The sequence below is a fragment of the Hemiscyllium ocellatum genome, chromosome 12 (genome assembly GCF_020745735.1).
Source record: "Hemiscyllium ocellatum isolate sHemOce1 chromosome 12, sHemOce1.pat.X.cur, whole genome shotgun sequence".
Classification (NCBI taxonomy): domain Eukaryota; kingdom Metazoa; phylum Chordata; class Chondrichthyes; order Orectolobiformes; family Hemiscylliidae; genus Hemiscyllium; species Hemiscyllium ocellatum.
Window position 1 is genome coordinate 85,443,954 of NC_083412.1, and position 21,563 is coordinate 85,465,516.

A 21,563-nucleotide genomic window follows, 5' to 3' on the forward strand; every position below is an offset into this window, starting at 1 on the left:
AAAATGGACTACAGAATCCATTTTAATTCCTCTTCCTATTTCATAGAGGGGAAATGAAGACTTGAATCTCTATAGAAACAATATTAATCTTTTTCATTTTTATAACAGATTATCGACAATGAGGGTACAAGTGATCGATATGGGAGCTGACCAAGAGAGATCCAGATTGATGGCTGTTTCTCACCAAAGACAGACTACCTGTAACAAGCAATCATGGCCACCTCTCTGTGTTATTCACAACCCCACTTCCCTGTTCTCGGGAAAGATTTCCAAAGATGAGTCATTGGTCTCAAAATACTAACTATTTCTCTCTTCATTGATGCTGCCATTCCTGCTGAGATTCTCCAGCACTTTTATTTCAGATCTTCAACATCTGCCATTTCACTTTTATTCACTGCCTCATTACATGGGTCAGATTGACTACTGACAGTCATGTGAGTAGGCTGAAAACTGTCACTGGTAATGGCATCAAATTAACTGAAAAAATTTTCACACTTGATTGGATCAAGAGAGGCTTTAAAGAACACAAACATAAAAGGTGTAATTTTAACTCAATTTGTCATGTGGGAGAAAGATGGAACCCTGGCTTCTCACCCAGCCCCACATCACTGTCCATTCAGCCATTGTATAAATCGGATTATATACTTGACCTGGCCATTGTGCCGACAGGAGAACACGTCTTAACGTTTCCACCACAGTTACCCAGCTGCTTGAATCGAGTGAACCACCTGTATTCCAGCAGCCTTCTCCACTGGGAAACTGCCCTGCTGCCAATTGAGCCGATTTAGTAGCTAATTAGTGATGACTTTATCACTACCTCTGGGATGAACTCCAACTCAGGTTGGCCTCTTGTTTTGGGTGGGCACGATAGGTAAACTGACGTGGGTTGCTTGTCACTATTGTGAGAGGCAATCTTCAATTAAAGACAACCAGTTCCTGATCCAAGTACTGGACTGCAAACCAATGAGAGTCCACTTGGTTATTGCTTCTGATTATCCCCTCCCATCAACATTTATCCTTCTCCCCCGCCCTCTACATAAACATACATACATTATTTATCTGGGCCCTGAGACCCCAGTCCTCGGTGATCCTGGGATGATCCTGATATCCTTCCTGCTGCAGTCACAGCCTCTTAAGTAAAGACAGATGCTGGAACCCAAAGTGAACAAGCAGGAAACTGGAAGAACACAGCAAGCCAAGCAGCATTCTGAAGAAGGGTTACACTCGAAACGTTGACTTCCTCACCTCCTAATACTGCCTGGCTTACTGTGTTCTTCCAGCCTCCTGCTTGTCTCCAACCTCTTAACTGGCGCCGTTGAGCAGAGATGTTGTTGGCCTCTGATTGGCAAGTAGCTCTCACGGTGCAGGAGCTCTGTCGTCAAGGTCTCATTGCCAGGGCCAGGCTGGTCACTGGCCTCAGCGCTACCTGATGCATGTGCATGTGTACGGAGCAGGAAGCCATCCCTATAGAATAAGAGTGGGTCCTCACTGATTCCCCAGCCAGCAGGCAAGATCCCTGATACCACAACAAGACTCCAGCCATTAACCTGGTTTCTCTGTCTCCACTGATATTCTAGACCTGCTGAATATCTCCAGCACTCTTGTTGTTTTAAGTCTAATGTTCTTTCTGTTTGAGTTGAATAATGGAAATTGTATCTAATCCAATCTAGTACATCATTTCTGTTGAAATATAAAGAATGTATTAACGTGAATATCCTGTCTGACTGATAATCTTCCTGGTATTTGTGGACTGCAGCAGTCTGGGTCAGCAAATTTAACCCACTTTTCGGGAGAAGTTTGACTAAACAGCACAGAAACAACCAAGCACAATCCTATGGTTGGTGTTCTTGAGTACTGTTCTCCTTTGATTTTCAGAGCATTAAGGTTTTTGTTTTTGGAAATTACTGGAACATTTTGAAGTACATTAACAGACTTAAACCAGAGCTTAGCAATGCTCATTGGTGGGAAAATGAGAATGGATCTATATCTAGAAATGCATTAGTACCAACGTTTAATAGGGTAAAATTCACATGGTACACCCAACGGGATGTGTCTGCTAGGTTGTAACATCAGAGTGCAGACACTGTAATTCTGGAATATTCAAATATATCTGCGCTCAGGTTGATATTTTTCTACATTATGTTACTGCCTCTGGCTCATTTGGCTGGGTTTAAGTTCCACACCAGAATGTTAGTGGTTCAGGCTGACGTTTTGAGTCAGTGTTGAGGGTGTTCTACTGCCTGAAAGAAGAGTGGGATAAGACCTTCCACGAACACTAGTTCTGTCATTTGCCCTTTGCTGTCTTGCCCAGATCTGTACAAAGTTTCAGGACAGCTCCAAATCGCAAAGTTCAGCAGAAATTACGTTGCGTTTTTGTTTTAAATGAATGTTTCTTTTATGTATACACCACAAACGAGTGTTAGAAACACAGCAGAAAGCAAGCCTTTCATTCGTTGTTTTCACATTGCCTCACTGGAAACAGCCATGAAATTAGTCCCACGAACTTCTTATGGTTTTGAGTATTACTCCTTTCCAAGAAAGGGATTTTATTTTCCAAGAAAAATTTTGGATTTTCAGGAGCTGTTTTTTTTGGAGGCTGTTTTCATTCTCATTATCCTCTTTATTAGATGATACAGTCATATGATCATGTTACTTTCTGTAGTTGTACTGATGTGCAGAGCATTTGGCCCCTTACAGAAGTAGAGTTAAAATAATTCATCAATATTTTCAATGATTATTACCCCTCCATTCAACATAAAGCCACAACACTCAAAGAAAACAATAATTTTCTAGATTCCACAGAATTTAAGCTCGAGACAAAACGTTTCTCCTATGTGGGCGGCATGGTGGCACAATGGTTAGCGACGTTGCCTCATGGCGCCAGAGACCTGGGTTCAATTCCCGCCTCAGGCAACTGTCTGTGTGGAGTTTGCACATTCTCCCCGTGTCTGTGTGGGTTTCCTCTGGGTGCTCCGGTTTCCTCCCACAGTCCAAAGATGTGCAGGTCAGGTGAATTGCTCATAGTGTTAGGTGCATTAGTCAGAGGGAAATGGGTCTGGGTGGGTTGGTCTTTGGAGGGTCGGTGTGGACTTGTTGGGCCGAAGGACCTGTTTCCACACTGTAAGTAATCTAATCTAAAAAACACATGACACATACCTCCATATATGAAAAACCATCAGTCAAAATCCACTTTCTGCAAACTAGTGAAATTTTTAAATGGTTGGATGCTTGTCATTGTAAGGGGTACATACATTCAATTTAAAAATATAAGCTAGGAACAATAGAAATTGGGACTAAGCAACAAAGGAAGAAAAATTACAGGCTAGGAACAGGCCCTGTGGCACTCCAAGTCTGAGCTGATCCAAATCCACTGTCTAAACCTATCACCCAACTCCTAAGCATCTGAATCCCTCTGCTCCCCACCTACTCATGCATCTGTCCAGACACACCTTAAATGAATCTACAGTGCCTGCCTCTACCACCTCTGATGGCAATGCGTTCCAGGCACCTACCACCCTCTGTGTAAAGTACTTGCGCATGTATCCCCCTTAAACCTTTCACCTCTCACCTGGAATGTGTAACCTCTCATTAAATCCCTCACCCTGGGAAAAAGCTTATCTCTATCTCCCCTGTCTATATCCTTCATGATTTTGTAGACCTCAATCAGGTCCCTCATCAATCTCCTTTTTCTAATGAAAACAACCTCTCTTCATAGCTAGCCCCTTCCATACCAGGCAACATCCTCGTAAACCTCTGCACCCTTTCCAAAGTGTCCACATCCTTTTGATAATATGGTGACCAGAACTGTACACAGTATTCTAAATGCGGCCGAACCAAAGTCTTGTACAATTTTAACATGACCTGCCAGCTCTTGTACTCAATACCCTGTCCAATGAAGGCAAGCATACTATATGCCTTCTTGACCACGCTATCCACCTGTGCAACCACCTTCAGGGTACAATGGACCTGCAATCCCAGATCTCTCTGCTCATCAACTTTTCCCAAGGCTCTTCTGTTTACAGTATAGTGCTCATATAGACTGCTTTGTTACAGACAATATGTTTATTTTGTGCAATCCAAAGCAAAGTGGAACTGTGATCAACTTAATGATTATTAAAGAACATATAATTTTGCTGGTATTGGATTGAATTCTTTGCACTAGCATTAGGTATCTTTGAAAAAAAGAAATAACTGCCCAGCAACAGGGTTTGGATTGGTTTATGTATAGTTCGTCACAGACCTGAGGAGCAAAACGGTCACAGATCTCCAAAACGTATGGCATGCCAGATCCTTCCCTCTCTCTTTAATTGGATAAGTAATAACACTCGAACACTTTGCGAAAAAAAAACCTGCTGATTCAAGCCAAGACCAGGTCCAAGTGACCGGTTATCAAATTGAAGATTGCTACAGTCGCCAAAAACTAGAAAAGGACTGAGAAAAGTCACCTCATTTCCATTTTAGGTTGAACTTTGATCAACAAGGACTTTGATCCTCTTTGCCTAGATTTCCCATGCACAGTATTCCTAAAACTGTTTACGTTGTCTGTCAATCCCACGGTCTTATAGCCTATGCATGAATAAATGTGCATGTGTGTTTGGATTTAGAAGTTTAAAAGTTTAAATATGCATTGGTAATTAAGTAATACACATGGAACCCTGGAAAATGAAGTCACTGAGGTGGTGAATACCTTGAAAGTGAGTGTGGAGCCATACCAAGAGTGTACTGTATCAGGAGCTCCGACAAGGAGCAAAATCTATTGGTTGTTACTGTAATGAATGCTGTGTCAATTGGACAATTTAAAACCGATAGATTGATTTCTTAAAGATTTGTATTTATCTGTCATCACATCTCAAAACAGTTTATGTAATTAATTGAGGTGCAGTCGGTGTTAAGAGTTTATCACAGCCCTGGTTGGAATAGTGGTGAGAATTAATTCTCTGCTTTCATCACATTTTATAGGGTACATTTGTAATATTTAATAAGTTTCTCATGTATTGTTGAAATCTGATGTATGCAAGTTTTATCTTAGATAGTGGTCATAATTAGGTGGTAACATCCTGTAGATGAAATTGATCACATTTCACACTTAGCACTCATGAGAAATTGGGGCTTAATTTCCACCAATATCCATCAAGGTTGTGATGATGTCTAACACTTGCTGCTCCTCAATTAATGATGTAAACTATATTGATGATGCATAAATACAAATCTTTAAGAAATAAATCTGTTGGTGTTAACACCAATTGATTCAATACAATGGCAACTAATAGATTTTGCTCGATTTATGAGCTCCTGATATGGCACAGTCTTGAGATGGCTTCACACTTTCACTTGTAAGGAATTCATCACCTCAGTGATTTCATTTTCCAAAGTTCCAGTGTTGAAACAGTTAAATCTGCTCTCTTCCCGCTTTCTTTTTTGTAAACCTTCATTCCCCTCTGCAGCCTCACTTCGCACACTGCAGCTCTCCACTCTCATTTGCAGCTCCCCTTTCTGCTTTGAGGCCTCAGTTTCCCTCTGGTCTTGACCTCGCTCACTTTGCAGAAATATGGTCTTGCAACCTCACTCCCCAGGCTAGGCTCTCAGCAGCCTTACTCCCTGGGAACGAGGCCTTTCCAGTCTGGCTTTCCATTATCCCCACAAATATCTACCTTCTGTAGCCTTTTGGGCCTTGCTGACAATCAACCTTTTCTCTGTTGCTTCAGTCACAGCTGCTCTTCTCCTCCATTTGCTGCTGATATGTTTATAATGAACAGGAGGCAAGAGTTGGAAAGAGTGCTTAACTTGGCAGGATGGTGATATACTCGGTTCCCACCATGTTCTACCTGCTATGATTAACATAGAACATAGAACAGTACAGCACAGAACAGGCCCTTCAGCCCACGATGTTGTGCCGACCACTGATCCTCATGTATGCACCCTCAAATTCCTGTGACCATATGCATGTCCAGCAGTCTCTTAAATTTCCCCAATGACCTTGCTTCCACAACTGCTGCTGGCAACGCATTCCATGCTTTCACAACTCCCTGTGTAAAGAACCCACCTCTGACATCCCCTCTATACTTTCCTCCAACCAGCTTAAAACTATGACCCCTCGTGTTAGTCATTTCTGCCCTGGGAAATAGTCTCTGGCTATCGACTCTATCTATGCCTCTGATTATCTTATATAACTCAATTAGGTCCCCTCTCCTCCTCCTTTTCTCCAATGAAACAAGTCTGAGCTCAGTCAACCTCTCTTCATAAGGTAAGCCCTCCAGTCCAGGCAGCATCCTGGTAAACCTCCTCTGAACCCTCTCCAAAGAATCCACATCTTTCCTATAATAGGGCGACCAGAACTGGACGCAGTATTCCAAGTGAGGTCTAACCAAAGTTTTATAGAGCTGCAACAAGATCTCATGACTCTTAAACTTAATCCCCCTGTTAATGAAAGCCAAAACACTGTATGCTTTCTTAACAACCCTGTCCACTTGAGTGACCATTTTAAGGGATCTATGTACCTGCACACCATGATCTCTCTATTCCTCCACACTGCCAAGAATCCTATTCTTAATCCTGTACTCAGCTTTCAAATTCAACCTTCCAAAATGCATCACCTTGCATTTATCCAGGTTGAACTCCATCTGCCACCTCTCAGCCCATCTCTGCATCCTGTCAATGTCCCACTGCAGCCTACAATAGCCCCCTATACTGTCAACGACACCTCCAGCCTTTGTGTCATCTGCAAACTTGCTGACCCATCCTTCAATCCCCTCATCCAAGTCATTAATAAAAATTACAAACAGTAGAGGCCCAAGGACAGAGTCACCACAGACCTCCAGGCAGAATATTTTCCTTCTATTACCACTTGCTGTCTTCTGTTGGCCAGCCAATTCTGTATCCAGACAGCTAAGTTCCCCTGAATCCCATTCCTCCTGACCTTCTGAATGGCTGCAAATGTGTTGCTGGTCAAAGCACAGCAGGTTAGGCAGCATCTCAGGAATAGAGAATTCGACGTTTCGAGCATAAGCCCTTCATCAGGAATAAGAGAGAGAGAGCCAAGCCGGCTGAGATAAAAGGTAGGGAGGAGGGACTAGGGGGAGGGGCGATGGAGGTGGGATAGGTGGAAGGAGGTCAAGGTGAGGGTGATAGGCCGGAGTGGGGTGGGGGCGGAGAGGTCAGGAAGAGGATTGCAAGTTAGGAGGGCGGTGCTGAGTTGAGGGAACCGACTGAGACAAGGTGGGGGGAGGGGAAATGAGGAAGCTGGAGAAATCTGAATTCATACCTTGTGGTTGGAGGGTTCCCAGGCGGAAGATGAGGCGCTCCTCCTCCAGCCGTCGTGTAGTTGTGTTCTGCCGGTGGAGGAGTCCAAGGACCTGCATGTCCTCGGTGGAGTGGGAGGGGGAGTTAAAGTGTTGAGCCACGGGGTGATTGGGTTGGTTGGTTCGGGCGGCCCAGAGGTGTTCTCTGAAGCGTTCCGCAAGTAAGCGGCCTGTCTCACCAATATAGAGGAGGCCACATCGGGTGCAGCGGATGCAATAGATGATGTGTGTGGAGGTACAGGTGAACTTGTGGCGGATATGGAAGGATCCCTTGGGGCCTTGGAGGGAAGTGAGTGTGGAGGTGTGGGCGCAAGTTTTACATTTCCTGCGGTTGCAGGGGAAGGTGCCGGGGGTGGAGGTTGGGTTGGTGGGGGGTGTGGATCTGACAAGGGAGTCACGAAGGGAGTGGTCCTTGCGGAACGCTGATAGGGGAGGGGAGGGAAATATATCCTTGGTGGTGGGGTCCGTTTGGAGGTGGCGGAAATGGCGGCGGATAATACGTTGTATGCGCAGGTTGGTGGGGTGGTAGGTGAGAACCAGTGGGGTTCTGTCTTGGTGGCGGTTGGAGGAGCGGGGCTCAAGGGCGGAGGAGCGGGAAGTGGAGGAGATGCGGTGGAGGGCATCGTCGATCACGTCTGGGGGGAATCTGCGGTCCTTGAAGAAGGAGGCCATCTGAATGGGCCTACCATGGGGAACCTTATCAAATGCTTTGCTGAAGTCCATATACACCACATCCACAGCTCGACCCTGATCAACTTTTCTAGTCACATCCTCAAAGAACTCGATAAGGTTTTTGAGGCATGACCTGCCCCTCACAAAGCCATGCTGACTGGATTTAATCATGCCATGCTCTTCCAGGTGGTCATAAACCCTATCCCTCAGAATCCTTTCTAACACCTTGCAGACGACAGACGTGAGACTTACTGGTCTGTAATTGCCGGGGATTTCCCTATTTCCTTTCTTGAAGAGAGGAATTACATTTGCCTCTCTCCAGTCCTCAGGTACAACTCCAGTGGAGAGCGAGGATGCAAAGATCTTCGCAAGTGGCGAAGCAATTGCATTTCTCAATTAAGGGTATGCTATGCCTGACCTTCCCACACTGTCATCAATTGATGCTCCTAGATGGCCAGTGAAGGACCCTTTGAGTGCCTCTGTTGAGATTAACCCAGGTCCAAATAGACTTTTAACACAAAGCCTCATCGACAGCAAACAGAGTATGGGCTGCTTGTCAGCTGGGTAAAGGGTGTGTGCTACATCAAAAGCAATTGGTTGAAAATTGAGAACATGGAGGGGTGGGTGTGGGACCCTTGCTGAGAGCCAACAGGCACTCTTGCTTCTGCCTTTCTCACCCCGTGTCTGTGGACCCAACAAAGCATACACCTAGCTGTCCAGGGTTGCTCTTCCAGCAACAGACATTTGGCTCAGCTGTGTAGCCTCTGTTCAGCCAGCAGCTTATGCTGTGTAGGATCTCCATCCTCCAGGATCTCATTCCCATTCGGAACTGTCTGGTTGGCAGAAGATTCAGTTTGTCTTCCATGGAAAAGGAGGGGTATCTCTCAGCCAGATCTCCAGCCCTCATGTGAGATCAACCATGCCAACTGAAGATTCCACTCCATTGCTCTGCATTTACTTTTATCAAAACCGTTTACACATCTTGTTGGCTTGGATTTTAGTAACGCCAAGATTCCACATGGTAGACTAAATATTAAAGTTAAGTCACATGAGATTCAGGGTAAGCTTGTCAAATGGATATAAAATTGGCTTTACACTGGGAGACAGAGTAGTGATGGAGTTTTGTTTTTCAGACTGGAGACCTGTGGCCAGCAGTGTTCCACAGGGATCGATATTAGGTCCACTTTATCATTTATGAAAATGACTTGGATATGAATATAAGAGGCATGGTTAGTATGTTTGCAGATGAAACCAAAATTGGTAGTATCGTGAACAGTGAAGAAGGTTATCTAAGATTATGAAGAGATCTTGATAAATTAGGTCAGTGAGCTGAGGAGTGGCAAATGGAGTTTAATTTGGATATTGCATTTATGTATTGCACAAACAAGAACAGGACTTATACAATTAATGAGTCGTGCTGTAGAACAGAGAGCTGCCTAGGGGTTCAGTTACATAATTCTTTGAAGTTTGCCTCACAAATAGACAGAGTAGTTCAGAATGTATTTAACACACTTGCCTTCATTGCTCAGAGTATTGATTATATGAGTTGGGACGTCATGTTGAGGTTATATAAGACATGGGTGAGGCCTCTTCTGCAGTACCGTGTGCAGTTTTGTTTGTCCTGTTGTAGGAAGAATATTTTAAAGTGGAGAGAATTCAGAAAAACTTTTCCAGGATGTAGCCAGGAATAGCGGGTTTGAGATATAAATGTATACTGGAAAGACTGGCACATTTTCACTGGAGCGTAGGAAGTTGAGGGGTAACCTTACAGAGGTTTATAAAATCGTGAAGGGCACAGGTAAGATGAATAATTTAGGGTTTTTTCCCTAGGGTGGAGATTTCAAAACTAGGAGTCATATTTTTAATGTGAGAGTAGAACAAGGGACATGGATTAGAGTGGTGCTGGAAAAGCACAACAGATCAGGCAGCATCCGAGAAGCAGGAAAATCGACGTTTTGGGCAAAAGCCCTTCATCAGGAATAGAGGCAGAGTGCCTGCAGGATGGAGAGATTATCTCTCCACCCTGCAGGCATTCTGCTTCTATTCTTGATGAAGGGCTTTTGCCCGAAACGTCGATTTTCCTGCTCCTCAGATGCTGCCTGAACTGCTATGCTTTTCCAGCACCACTCTAATCCAGAATCTGGTTTCCAGCATCTGCAGTCATTGCTTTTACCTAGAAAAAGGGACAACATTTTTACACAGATGGGCCAAAGGGCTGAGGAGTGGCAGATGGAGTTTAATTTAGATAAATGTGAGGTGCTGCACTTCGAAAAGGTAAATCAGGGCAGGACTTAAACACTTAATGGTAAGGTACCTGGGCAGAGTAGCTGAACAAACAGACTTTGAAGAGCAAGTTCATACTTCCTTGAAATTGGAGTCCCAGGTAGACATGACAGTAAAGAAAGCATTTGGTATGGTAGCCTTTGTTGGTCACTGCATTGAATATAGGAGTTGGGAGGTCATGTTAAAGCTGACAGGTGAGGCCACTTTTGGAATATTGTGTGAAATTCTGGTCTCCCTGCTATAGGAAGGATGTTGTGAAACTTGAAAGGGTTCTGAAAAGATTTACAAGGATGTCAGGGTTGGAGGGCTTGAGCTGTCGGGAGAGGCTGGCACTATTTTCCCTGGAGGGTCAGAGGCTGAGGGATGACCTGGGTTTATAAAATTATGAAGGGCATGAATTGGGTGACAAGATCTTTTCGCTGAGGTGGGGTAGTCCAAAACTATAGGACATAGGATTGAAGTGAGAGGAGAAACATTTAAAAGGGACCTAAGAGGCAATTTTTTTCACGCAGAGGGTGTTGTGTGTTTGGAATGAGCTGCCAGAGGAAGTGGTAGAGGCTGGTACAATATTTAAAATGCAGCTAGATGGGTATATGAGTAGGAACGGTTTGGAGGGATATAGGCAAATGCTGGCAAATGGACAAGATTAATTTAGGAAATCTGGTCAGCATGAAGAAGTTGGATCAAAGGTCTGTTTCCGTGCTGTATGTCTCTATGACTGTATGACTATATGTGTGTGGAATGAACTGCTGGAGAAAGTGGTGGGTGCAGATACAGTTACATTTAAAAGACTTTTGGATAAGTTCATGAATAGGAAAGGTTTGGAGGGATACGGGCCAAGCACAAGCTGGTGGGACTAATTAATTTGGGAACATGGTCAGTGTGGATTGGTTGGTCCGAAGGGTGTGTTTCAGTACCATATGACTCTACACATAAGTTTTAATAAAACACACTACTTTCTCATGTTCTCCCATTCCTCCATCAATGTATTTGTCCTCAGTTTTCCCTCACAGGTATCCCCTCCAGTACCCCAATACTTTTTGTCGTGGGGAAGGATGGGAGTATTTTTTAGCGAATGGATCATACCCAGGGCACTGCCAATATGACTCTTGGTGCCCACCGTGGTCACATCTTTCCTTTTGCTTTCTTTTAGTGGGTTAATATTCTGCCAGCCAATCAATGGGAGAGAGAGAAAAAAATGGTCTTGTTCATGAGCTTCCCATCCAGCACAACTGAGATTCAGGAAGTTAGATGGCCTTCTGTCCCCTCACCTACCCCACTTACCAGATCCCGTTTGTGTTGCTACCTGAATCTACAGTCCAATATCATTTTTACTCTCCACTACACCACTCACACTTTCCGTGTTCATTGTGCAAAAATTAACAGGAGAAAGTGAGGACTGCAGATGCTGGAGATCAGAGCCGAGAGTGTGGTTCTGGAAAAACACAGCCAGTCAGGCATCGTCCGAGGAGCAGGAGAATGAGGTATTCCTGATAAAGGACTCTTGCCTGAAACGTTGATTCTCCTGCTTCTCGGATGCTGCCTGACCTGCTGTGCTTTTCCAGCGCCACACTCTCTGACTGAGAAAATTAACAGTTTATCAAAAGACTCCGTGCTTCGGTCAACCGATCCAGGTTGTCCTTCAATTCTCTTCGTTTTTTAGCTGTTTCGTCATTCTCCTGAATGAGAGCATCCACGTCCTTGCTGTGGAACAACAACTGAGCCAGCTCTACCTTCATCTGTGCAGACAGTTCTTGAAGAAGGTAATACCTCAGCACCATGGGAACCATTTGAACCAATCGATCTATGGCAATCTGAGGATTTAAAGCAAGGACAGTGCTCAAATAATACCTTGTGCAGTTTAAAGTTTAACTGTCAGACTTTTAAGCGAAGATAATTTGAAATGTGGAAACTGGACATTCCCTTGTTGAGCTGGAGGCGGTTAAATGTTTGTTAATTATCAAATTAGCAATGGAATCAATTTGCCATTTGGCATCTATGTGCAGTTTGTTTCAGCCCGAATGATATGTTTCTGAGTGTGTGAATCTCTATGCAAGGAGAACTGAATGATAAAAATACATCATGATGTTATTGTGTTCTGGTATTACTGCAGCTTTAAGACAGTTGTAGGACTGTCAGACTAATTCACAGACTCCCCACAATGCAGATAGAGACCATTCGGCCCCTCGATACTCTGCCAACCCTCTGACAAGCATCCCACCCACTCCCACCCAGTCCCAATAACTTCACATTTACCATGGCTAATCCAGCAAGCCTGACCTCCTTGAGCATTATGGGTAATTTAACATGGCCCATACACCCAACCTGCACATTTTTGGACTGTAGGAGGAAACCGAAGCACCCGGAGGAAACTCATGCAGACACTGGGAGAACGTGCAAACTCCACACAGGGTGGAATCATACCCGCGTCCTTGGCACTGTGTGGCAGCAGTGCTAACCAGCCCAGTGCCACTGTCTTTCACTCATCTCCGTACGATGGTACCTGACCTCACTATAACTATATTGTATCAGGTAGTTTCCTGTCATGGCAGGCTGAGTAAATTGGGCATCTATCCTCCAGAGTATCAGGGTTGCCTTCTTGAACTGCTGTAGCCCTCTGTGAACAGTTGGCACAACAATGGCCTATGAAGCCACTTCATAGGGAAGTGTCATCCACATTGGGTGTGGCCTGCTGTCAGACTTTGGCTCATATCTCATTAGGATAACAGGTCCCTTTGCCTAAAGAAAGAGGGTGAGGCAGTCAGTTTTTTTTTAATTTACTGGAATTATGACCATTTTCACATGCCTTTAGTTAATTGATTTTAATGAAAAACTGAATTAAAGTTGATAGATCACCTCAATACCATTTTTCAAGGAATTGAGAAAAGATCTCATTTAAAGGTGCAAGATTTTGAAGTCTCTTTATAGGATGGATGCCATGAGATTGTTTCTGCTGGGCAGGGAATTTATTAGCTGGTTCAAATCCCACTCCACAGTTTAATGGGTGGTATGGTGGCTCAGTGGTTAGCACTGCTGCCTCACAGCACCAGGGACCCAGGTTTGATTCCAGCCTCGGGCAACTGTCTGTGTGGTGTTTGCACATTCTCCCCGTGTCTGTGTGCGTTTTGTCCAGTTTCCTTCCACAGTCCAAAGATGTGCAGGTGAATTGGCCATGCAGAATTGCCCATAGTATTAAGTGCATCAGTCAAAGGGAAATGGGTCTGGGTGGGTTTCTCCTCTTCAGAGGGTCGGTGTGGACTTGTTGGGCCAAACGGCCTGTTTCCACACTGTAGGGAATCTTTTTAAAAAATGACAAGATGGGGTAATGGTCTCAAAAGAAAAGAGGCCAATTACTTCAGACGGAGATGAGGAGCAATCACTTCACTCAAAGGTTGTGAACCTTTGGAATTGTCTATAGCTGACAGAGTCATGGATGTTCCATCATTGAAGACCCTTAAGGCGGTGATAAACAGATTTTTCATCTCTTAGGGAATCAAGCAATACGTGGAGAGGGTAGATTCAACTACGATTGTACTGAATGGCAGGGCAGGCTCAACAGGTCACCTGGTCAATTTTTGCTCCTATTTCTTGTGTTTGATGTTGTTCTGGCTGTGTGGGTGACCTTGATGGGTGCACAATTGGTCAGACCTGTTTCCCTGTGTTACCATCTTAAACTGCTGTATTTCTTTGGCTGTAAAGCATTCTGAGACAGCTTGATGGCGGGTGCCATCTAAATGCAAGTCTTTCCCTTTCATGTGTTGGATATGTGGTCAAATGTTTAAATGTATCCAGCAATGATAGGCCTCATGGTCCTACAACACCATGGTCACACTTATACAGCAGAGGCTTGGTGGAGGTGTCCTGAGGTTTATGAAACGTTCTGTCCACCCTAACCCTATAATTTACAATCCCATCTCCTCAATGCATATAACCTTTTGAGTTCCATCTCACCTGATAATAGGCATGTAAATGAATAACCATTGCCTGGGCATCAAGGTTTGAATTTGTTACTGAGTTATTTCCCTTTTGCTGGCCTCGAGACTGGAATTCCATTAGTTTGTAGCTGTACATTTCATCTGGTGCATAAACCATCGCCTCCATCTTAAAGTTAGTGTGGAGCATTTCCTCTGCTTTCCTTTCCATTTTGTGACAGACTTCAGAAATTTTAATCTGCAACAGAAAAGAAAACACATAACTTATGTTGTTGAAAAATTTGGGCCAGCAACAACTCAATCACACCCAACATTTACCAGTAACAATAGGAATTTTGAGATTTCAATTTGCCTAATCTCAGTCTTCTAATCAGACAGGAAAGGGCAAAGCAGTTGATGTTTAGTGCTAGTGTACCTGAATTGTTCATCGTTTATTGTGTTGGGAATATGACTATGCTCATTTAGTTTTACCACGCTACAGATTTGGGAAATCTTGCGGAAGTGGCTCAATACACCATTGAACAGTCCGTGCTGTGCCTTGGAACTATGTTGCATCAACACTGTAAAATCAAGACTTGTCTTTGGGAAGAGTTATGTTCATCCATCCAGCATAGCAAGAGGATGTTTTGATGTGTATAAAAGTGCAATAAATTGGCTGTTATCATTTCCAAGTACAGATCCAGAAGGTGGCTAGGTTCAAACTTCTGCCAAACGACAGGGAACTGTTGGTAACAGAACAACCTTCATACACCCCACACAAACCTCCCCCTCATTTACTTCCAATTGCACTTTTTCTGAATTTGACAGCTTTGAAAGAGTTATATGGTGGAAGAGAGAATGAATTGGATAGGAGGCAATTTAGTGCTTGACCACATGTTTAATAAGCATCCAAGGAACAGGAAATTCGACGTTTCGGGCCAGAGCCCTTCATCAGGAAAATGTGTCCAGCAGGCTAAGATAAAAGGTAGGGAGACATTTTCCTCATTCCTGATGAAGGGCTTTTGCCCGAAACGTCGAATTTCCTGTTCCTTGGATGCTGCCTGACCTGCTGTGCTTTAACCAGCAACACATTTTCAGCTCTGATCTCCAGCATCTGCAGACCTCACTTTTTACTCGAAAATAATAATTTTGTGCCACGAGCTTTGGAACAAACTGACCATGAACCAAGCCCTCTTCAAATTTTACTGACCAGGCCGCCAGCAGAAATCTCAACAAGAATTGAATTAGTCTCTGAAGCCCAAACCTTGGACAGATCAAGCAATGAATGAGCTGGGTTAATAAAGGCAAACAGTTAGCCAAGCATTAAAACGGGTCCAGATTAGTGTTACATACCTGAATTTCATTCACTAAAAGTGGAAAACTACTAAAGTGTTGAACTGCCAATGTGTTACACGCTGTTTCCACTTTAGCTGGAAGGAGAGAACATAGAATAGTTGGATTACACTTTGTTATGGAACTTGACAAACAGAACATGGAAGGCTGAAATTTTGGACTCCATGCAGCCGTTAAACTCTTAGAAAAGTTGCTAAGGCCAATTAAAGGATGACTGGTGGGATTTTCACTGTTAGGTACTTGAACCCAGCAACAGACTAAGACGAACAACAACGCACGTAGACTAATCTATAGAGGAATTCCTCAACCCCAGCCCCTGCACATTGGTGGCCTGGCTGGTGTCATCAACTCTGTAACTTAAGATAGAGGAATGTTGAGGAGAGGTTATCTCCACTTTGAAACAGTTATTTGAATCAAAAACAGAACATGCTGGGGACATTCAGCAGCTCTGGCAGCAACTGTAGAGAGAAAAACAGAGTTAAAGTTTTGAGTCCAGAGATCTGACTGAACAGCTCAAAGCAAACTATCTTCCACTGATGTCGAGCTGAAGGGAGTAAGATTGTGCTGCAGACAGTTGGAAGAGTGAAAACTTTGGGTTAGGAATACATAGAGTTTCACATACAGATAGTTGGAGGCAATAGTGAGACAAGAACACTGAGGGTTGTGAAGTAGATAATAGGTTGAAACTTCTGAATGATAAGAAGCCAATATAAATCAGCAAAGTAAAGGGTGAGAATGATTTAATGCAGCATGGATCATTGAAACAATGATTAAGATTCCCTTCATTATTTGCAAGGTTGGAATTTATTGCCACAGTGATTCTGAGAAGATGGACTGCTTTCTTGAACTGCTGTAGTCCCATGTGAACAGTTAGCACCATAATGGCTTATGAAGCCACTTCATGGGGAAGTGTCACCCACATTGGTATGGGCTGCTGTCCGACTGGCTTATATCTCATTAGGATAACAGGTCCCCTTCCCTAAAGAAACTGAGGGATCTAGTTGTTTGTTTCTTTAATTAGATGGAAATACAGCCATTTTTAACTACTATTAATTTATTATTTTTTTTAAAAACTGAATTTAAGTTCTCAATTTGCACTAACTTTCTACTGATAAACCAGGTGCTTGGATTACCAACCGTGTAACATATGCACACCACTGCACTACTCATACAATGTGTAGCCTGGTCATGAATAATATGGGAGAGAACAGAGCAAGGGAAGTGTTGACCTTGTTAAGCCTGGAGATGGTAGGGTCATTTATAAAGGTTTCACCAGCTCTCCCAATCCTCAATTATTGCTTTTCTAGGAAGAAGAGGAGCTTCAGACAAAAGGGTTACACTAACTACTCATTAACCACAAGAACTGTAGCTTCATGTAATGTAGTGTTACCTGAAAATTCATTTAACATTTCAAGTGAAGGCTCCAGTAACTCCAGAATTTGTTCTCTAATAATAGCTTCGAAAATTCTGTACTTGGTGAATCCGGGCAACTCTCTCCCTTTAGAGTTTTTTTCGTGATGTTTGACCAAGTTGATTGCTCCCTCGTTGACTGAAAGGACAAGATAGAAGAAACTTCCGGTTATCTATCCAGTTTATTCTGTAAATGTGTGAGGCATCCACCGTGCCATGAAGAAGCAGTGAGAATTCCCTTTGTTACAACCATCGGAATAGCCAGCTGTTCACTGTGTTTTCAGTGGGAGTGCAAAGGCAAAATCCATTTGTGTCATTTGCATTATACTCCACCAAGATTAACAGAAGTGGACTAGCTCCAGAAAAATTCCAGGCCCATGTGGAGTGACTTTGCACAGTCTGTGTGTGACGTTTTCCTGTACTTGGACTTCCTAATGAAATTACAAATGGCATCAGAGAAAGGGAGTAGGGGGATGCCTTTTAAAGGGAGCAGAAGTAGTTCTTTACATGGGCTGAGATCATATCACCTAGATATTTTGGTAATGGAGATAAGGAGGAATTCCTTCTTTCAGAGGGTCAGCATTGTTTGGAATAGGTTCAAAGCCAAGCTAGACAAATTTTTGATCTTTGAGCGACTCCTTCAGGGAAATGGAGTTGAGTTCATATTCTGATCAGTCATAAACTCACTGTGAAGCCCAATGGCCTCTTCCTGTCTTTTCCTATATTCCGGTAAGACTTAATCCACATGATCTCCTGATTTGGTTTCTATTTTATATTGTAACAGCCATTTATTGTAGCAGCCCCAGGGTCTACCACTGTCTCACAGCCATTACTTTCAAGTCCTCATTCTTTTATAGAAATTATTCCATAAACTCCCACTACATAGACATTGTGATGTTTGCCTTTTAACTTTGCTTCTCAGTTTTCTGACCTATGGTAATACTGTGTGTAGCTGTTATGTATTTTATTTTCATTTCTCTGTTCTGTAATTAAGGATTGTACCTCAGTACCTTTGCAGCTAAGATGGCGCTGTAAGTGGTGGTTTATCAACATTTCACTGAAGTATATGTGACAATAAAGCTCATTCATTCACTTATTCATTTATTCCTTCAATCATCTCAGGGTACTGATGCAAAACTTTCTGGATTTTCTTTTCGCCTCTCATTTATCTGTTTGTTTTGTCACTCCTTAGAGATTACCTGATTGAGGAGATAGGTGTGGAGGGCAGGTATTCACTATAGTCTGGGGTAGGTGTGATGGATTAATCGACCTTTGACCTCTTCCTTTCCGCCTGATGCTGTCAGTGGGACACTCCAAAATAGTGACAAGAAATAAAATTGTTTCCAGGAGGCAAAGAATGAGAATTCTGCTGATATACTTACATCCTATTTTAACTCCATCCAACTTCTTATACCACTCTGCAAACTTATCTCTGGCAAAGTCATGTAACTTCACATCGATGGAATAATCTTTTTTGTACTCTCCCATTGCTAAACTAATGATTTCTTCACAGTAGGCTAGAATTCTCTACAATAAAATGAACAAACATTAGTTTTTCTGTTATAGTTGTGTTGAAATAATATAACTCAAAACTAAATGGTGGAGTTGCTTTTATCAAAACTTTCTTGTTGGAGAAATGGATGTTTTTGTGCTAAAAGCAATATAAAATACACTTCTTCAATCAAGGTACTGTGTATCAATGTCAAGTATTGGTCGTCATTACGCTTTGGCTAAATACAAAGCAAAGACTGCTCTACAATCTCATGAGTGACTCTAGAAGAAAATAAAAGCGACTTTCAAGATCTCAGGATATCCCAGGCACTTTACAATGGACGCAGTATTTTTGAAGTGTGGGTGATTGCTCCTATGTAGAAAACCCATCTGACACAGAATATAGTAGCCATTCAGCTCATTGCGCCTGCCCGGAATTAACACACAACAAACTCCCAGAAACAGCAATACACTCATGACCAGATAATTTGGGATAATGATAGAAGAATAAATATTGAACCAGGTGACCAAGATGAATTCCCAACTCTCCTTCCAGGTAGAGCCACACCATCTTTTATCACTACTCAATCGAGCAGACAGAACTAAATTTTAGCATCAAACTAAAAGGAGACAGTCCCTCAGCAATAGAGTTTATGCCTTTACTCTGCAATGGGACTTGAACACTTAACCAGTGCATTCAGTGGTGAGATGCTAGTAACTGAACCTAAGCTGTCACGTGATGTGAGCATTCACAGCAGCTGGGTCTAATCTCCTCTGGGTGGAATACTCCAGTATAATGGAGACTGACCAACTCATTGAACTCCAATTTCACTGAAAGTAAACTTTCACCTTATCATTGAGCCCTCGCAGGGTTACATTTAGAAATTGTAATGGATGCTTTAACATGAGAAAGAATTCAGACAAAACCGTCCAAGAGCACTTACTTCTTATGCCGATTTGCCCTTAAGAAAGGAGTGGTCACCTGCCTTCTTGTGGCTTGCCAGGCCATATCAGAGGACAGTTAAGAGTCAGCCACTTTACAGTGGATCTGGAATCATATCCAGACGAGACTGAGTAAGAGGACAATTTTATTTTCCCAAATGAGATTAGTGAGCCAAATTAAATGCAAGGTCAGGTGCACCATGATCCCCTTACTGATACCAATATCTTGCTGGTGGCAAGCTTGAAAACAGGAAGGGCATCAATAAGAATGGATGGGGCATACCTGAGACTTTCCACCTTTCCACTTCCATCAGAATTAAATTGTGTGTGCAAAGGTCCCAAGTTCTTATTCATTTACAGAATGCAAGTATTGCTGGCTACACCAGTAGGTATTGAGCACCCCTAATTGTCTAGAGGGCTGTTAACAGTTAACCACATTGTTGTGGGTCTGGAGCCACATGTAGTCCAAACCAGGTAAAGGATGGCAGTTCCCTTCCCCATTCGGGAACCAGATGTTTTTTTTTCCCAACAATCAACAACGTTTTAATTGTCATCCTTAGATTCCTAATTCCAGGTTTTTATTGAACTCAAACTTCACCATCTGGTGGGATTTGAATCCAAGTCCTGAGAACCTTTCTATAGTCTCTGGCTTAACAGTCTATCGATAATATCACTAGGCCATTGCTTCCCCTGCCGCAGATTAAGTGGCCAATTAATGGCAATTTAAGGGTTGCATTCCCTGGTGGTGGGATCAATGCAACTGCAGGGGGGCCTGTCACCATTTGCAGGTGGGACAGCCAAGACCAGGCAGCCATTTTGTCACCTTAGTGGGGATGCAGAATGGCTTTCTTCTGTGCTATAAAACCCTGTAGCTTTGGCACTGTTATTTTACTCATGCTGATAAATTTTTATTTTTCACGTTTTGTAATCTTCATGATACATTGGGAATGCTATTTTTGTGCAAAGTTCATATTGTTTATTTAGACAAAGTTCCAACAAAATTGTTTCCTGAGCTTACCCTGGTCAGGTTGTGCACTCGTGTTTTAGGATCCTCTGGGATTGCCCCTCCCATTTTATCTAACTGCTTCACAATTTCGTTTATTTTGCTTCCAATTTTCTCTTGGATAGCAGGTAGACATTTCTGTATGGAAAGAAAAATAAGCCAAAAGCTTATTAAATAAAGCTTGGATAACATTTCAAACCATCTGTCAAAATGAGCGAGATCACCAAGATTTTAATTCCACTGCTAAAATTCACATTTAGAAGCTCTTTTGGATTGTTCATATCTTTATGTTTTGGAGATGCCGGTGTTGGACTGGGGTGTACAAAGTTAAAAATCACACAACACCAGGTTATAGTCCAACAGGTTTAATTGGAAGCACACTAGCTTTCGGAGCGCCACTTCTTCATGAGGTGGTTATGGAGGGCACAACTGTAAGGCATACAATTTATAGCAAAAATTTACAGTGTGATGTAACTGAAATTATACATTGAAAAATACCTTGATTGTCTGCTGAGTCTTCCATCTATTTGAATACCATCATAGTTTCACTTCTTTTATGTGTAAATCACAAAACATTTTTTTAAAGTTGCATTTTCAGGTTAATTGTAACAATTGGTGTTAGCTAGACAATATGTTTTACCTATATGTTGAAGGTGTTAGCCCCCTATGTTCTCTGTCTATGCCATAATGTTTAGATTGATTCTAATCTAAAAGGTGAGATAACAGAATTTTTTATGAATTCATGCAGTTTTTGAGCAAAGTACAATGTAACTCTGCAAGTACAAATTCAAATATGTGTGCATGTGGGTCTTTGTGTCTGTCGTGTGTCAGTCTGTCTGGGTTGGGGTTTGTGAGTGTGAGAGAGAGTGTATATGTGTGTGTAGTGAGTGTAGAGTGTCTTAAGTCTGTGAGACGGTGCATGTGTGAGTGTGGGAGGCACTCCTATACACACACATACACACAAACACACACAGACATGCACACAGACACTCACACACACCCTTACAGACAGACACACTCCCATGCTCACACCTGCATCCTCTCAGAGATTTAGACCACTCTACACTCATACACACACATATACACTCTCTCTCACACTCACAAACCCCAACCCAGACAGACACACACACAGACAAAGACCCACATGCACACTTATATTTTGTGGGGTGAATTTGTACTTGCAGAGTTACATTGTACTTT

The 21,563-nt window shown here is 42.8% G+C and overlaps 1 protein-coding gene across 3 annotated transcripts in view; it reads right to left on the reverse strand.

The window, feature by feature from the left end:
- Positions 1-10,060: 10,060 nt before the first annotated feature.
- The window catches only part of LOC132821181 (interferon-induced GTP-binding protein Mx3-like), a 34,287-nt gene continuing 22,784 nt past the window's right edge, over positions 10,061-21,563 (reverse strand). For all 3 annotated transcript variants that reach the window (XM_060833816.1, XM_060833817.1, XM_060833815.1), the window contains 6 exons: positions 20,379-20,501; positions 18,310-18,454; positions 16,908-17,066; positions 15,518-15,594; positions 14,205-14,423; positions 10,061-12,067 (listed from right to left, as the gene is read on the reverse strand). In XM_060833816.1, coding sequence (XP_060689799.1) covers positions 11,843-12,067; positions 14,205-14,423; positions 15,518-15,594; positions 16,908-17,066; positions 18,310-18,454; positions 20,379-20,501 — 948 coding nt within the window. In that variant the 3' untranslated portion in view covers positions 10,061-11,842. The remainder of the gene's footprint in view (positions 12,068-14,204; positions 14,424-15,517; positions 15,595-16,907; positions 17,067-18,309; positions 18,455-20,378; positions 20,502-21,563) is intronic.